This window comes from Loa loa (genome assembly GCF_000183805.2).
Source record: "Loa loa unplaced genomic scaffold supercont3.178, whole genome shotgun sequence".
NCBI classification, from domain to species: domain Eukaryota; kingdom Metazoa; phylum Nematoda; class Chromadorea; order Rhabditida; family Onchocercidae; genus Loa; species Loa loa.
In genome coordinates, this window is record NW_018108358.1 from 53019 (window position 1) to 56259 (window position 3241).

The 3241-nt window shown below is 34.4% G+C and overlaps 1 protein-coding gene across 1 annotated transcript in view; it reads left to right on the forward strand.

Annotated features, from left to right (window-relative positions):
- LOAG_07873 (DHHC zinc finger domain-containing protein) overlaps window positions 1-2698 on the forward strand; it is a gene marked incomplete at both ends in the record, with an annotated part of 3313 nt that extends 615 nt beyond the window's left edge. Inside the window, 8 exons of the mRNA XM_020447553.1 lie at window positions 121-234; window positions 568-673; window positions 920-1022; window positions 1586-1683; window positions 1882-1988; window positions 2057-2129; window positions 2212-2329; window positions 2610-2698. Coding sequence (XP_020302229.1) covers window positions 121-234; window positions 568-673; window positions 920-1022; window positions 1586-1683; window positions 1882-1988; window positions 2057-2129; window positions 2212-2329; window positions 2610-2698 — 808 coding nt within the window. The remainder of the gene's footprint in view (window positions 1-120; window positions 235-567; window positions 674-919; window positions 1023-1585; window positions 1684-1881; window positions 1989-2056; window positions 2130-2211; window positions 2330-2609) is intronic.
- Between the last annotated feature and the right edge of the window lie 543 nt (window positions 2699-3241).

The window sequence follows — 3241 nt, forward strand, 5'->3', positions numbered from 1 at the left end:
TATATATATATATATATATATATATATATATATATATATATATATATATATATATACAATCTGACCGAAAACAATATTTGTGAAGCAATAACTTGTAATATTTTCTATTAGTAGTTGCAGTTTATGGGGTGTATTGCATGCAGTGATGTTTAATACAGTGTTGTTTTTCGCATTTGCATCTCATTTGCGAGCAATGGTTACGGATCCAGGCGTTGTACCTATCAGTCGGAAAGGGTGCGTTAATTCGTAACTGCTTTCCAGTGATTTAATTACGCATTATTTGACTTTTAGTATGTAGTCTTCATGTAGTCTAGGTGCTGTTAAAATTAAGAAAGCTGAGATCTCAAATTAGCGTGATCCTCTTCTTCAGTTATTCACATTAGACAGCTATATATATATATATGCGGAAATTTTACCATGACTTTCACTTTTAGTTTAAACTGTTGTTTAATTATTTAAAAGAATTTTCTGTCAAGGATTGCGGAATTTCAGTATTAATTGGAGAAGAGTTATTAGTCGTCGAGTTTCTGTTTTCTATTTGTGTTTTTGTTTTCTGCATTTTTGCAGATTGTTACGTTGTAATAAAAATCGTTTTCCAAAACTGCTTTCTGATAGTGAATCTAATAGTACGGATACTGATTTGGAGTTGGTAGGAGAAGAAAATAAATTTGTGGTAAGCATACATCTTATTTAATCCTGTTTAGTCCTCCATGATAGCATCATTTATCCTACATCTCGATCAACTTTTAAATACGGTCGTCATAGGCCGTTCATGCTTAATCTACTGATAATCGATTGTAGGTTAGGCACAAAATGACACTGTGTAATTAACTTGATTAACGCTGAAATCTGAATCTTATATTATGAGGAATTTTGAAACCACATAAAAACTCGCAATAAAATTTGGATAATTTTCGAGGGGAAGGACTGGACAATTTGTACTCGATGCGAATCTTACAGACCACCGCGAGCACATCATTGCCGTATTTGTCGTCGCTGTGTTCGAAAAATGGACCATCACTGTTAGTTTATGTTTCTAGTCGTGGGTAGTAAGCAGTCTTTATCTTGAATCTGCTTAAGGACGAAGTACCATTCCTTTCAAATCGTCCTGTCATTGAGAGCAGTACATTTTCAGTGGTGGCGTGACTATATTTTTAACACATAACTACGCTTTATTAAGCACGTTACTTTCCCCTCACCAAATAGATTCATGATGTCTTTTGTATAGTTCGTACTTGATAATATTTTCTACCACGCATAATAAATTTTGGAAGATCGATGCGAAAAAGGTGTAGCATGTGTGGCATATAGTGGTTTAGGCCTGCTCTTGGATTTTATTTTTTAAATTTTTGAGTTGGTTTGGTGAAGAGAGAACTTCAAGTTGAGAAAAGATTATCGTTTATATCGAACAAATTTTCAGTGGGTCTCGTTTTAGAGGATTTCTTGGGAATAATATGCAAAACTTTTCGGATTCAGATTGAGGGAATAAATGAAATAAAAACGGATATCAAATGAATAATGTCATTCGTTGAAAATCTTCGTCACATTTGCTCCCAAATATTTATTCGATATTCAATGTTTTAAGGTCCGTGGGTCAATAACTGCGTTGGCGAGTACAACCAGAAATATTTCCTTCAGTTTCTATTGTATGTTGGCTTATCCTCAGGATATGCTCTAAGATATGTTTTTTGAATACTTTTCAGCATTGTAGCTTTGCATTTTGTTAAAATCTCCAACATCCTTGCCAACTGAAAAATACTTAATTTAACAGCTGACATTCGTCTTGTCTTTACTTCCGTTATTTTACACAGCGTAGTTTTAACAAATGCAGCGTACATTTTTTTTTTTCATATAACTCAATTTTTTCTTTTTGAACATCAGACTTATTTTTTTTTCAGTTTAATAATAACAGCTTGGGTACACCACGACGAATATAGCATTACCGGTATAAAGGGACCTTATGGACAAAGTGTACATCATGCGAAAATGTTAGCCCCTACAAGAATTTAAATATTTTCAGTATTCTGTGGAAAAACTTACTGTTACTTACTTTTAGATTGCATACAGTTTTCCTGTCTATCGAAAGCGCGCTATTTGGTTTGTTCGTTTTGGCCGTTTCTTGCGATCAGGTAATTTAGTAAAAAGCAAACGTCATTATAAGCAAGAAATATTCTGCAACATTCTTAAGTCTTTTTCATGACCTTCATTTAGATACAAGCAGTTCTGAATGATGAGACGGCAGTGGAAGCAGCTCAGCGCAAAAGTTTTCGCAATCGAATAGCTCTATCACGCTCAAAAATAGCTTTGGTACGAGAAGTTTGTGGCAATGGTAAGTACAGTTGAGAATAAGAAAATTATATTAGTTGTCCTTTGGTACGAGAAGTTTGTGGCAATGGTAAGTACAGTTGAGAATAAGAAAATTATATTAGTTGTCATTTCTTTTCCGTTATTCTTACCCCTCTTACACTACTTTTCCCCTGGCTAGCAACACCTTTTCGTTGCTGTGTACATAATAAGAATTAACTGCGAACTAAAAGGTGAATTGTATCTTAACATCTTGAACGAAACTGTTTCATCTACGGATCACTGAAATTTGCTTTGATTTCTAGGACCGATGATATTGTGGTTGCTACCATGTTCAACTTTACCGCTAAAACGGGAAGTGGTTCAACTTCCGAATCAATCACTTACTGTTTAAAATTTGATAGCTACATGCTTCAGATTAGTTTAGCACCCTTTGTTAAGCATTCAGAACTAACTATCTTCATTGTATTTTCCTGCTACAAACAATTTGCTACAATTTCATGATATGGATCGTTGTTCTTTGTGTTTTTAACGGCAGTCTGTATCAGCTGGTATGATTGATTAGGAGAATGAGCAGTGAGTAATCTTAAGTTCTTTCTTCACCTTTTACGGCTTTTTCTGATCTAAAAAATACTACAGTGGGCCCAGATGAGATTAATCGAATCGGTATCCTATCTACATAAAACGCTATATCATTTCCTGTTTTGAGCTCATGGAACAAATATACTGTTTATCCTCTTCCAGCTGCTTCTAATCTTTCATAATCACTACATTTGCTTGGTTCTTTTCTGTTTTTGCCTGTGACGACTTCAACTTCCTCCCACCTATATTTCTGTACATAATACGGTTATATATCGACTATGTTAACTGTTTCTCGTTCATTATCTGTACCGCTGCAGCTTGCAGAATGGGAGTTTTTATTTCTTAAGCTAAGGCT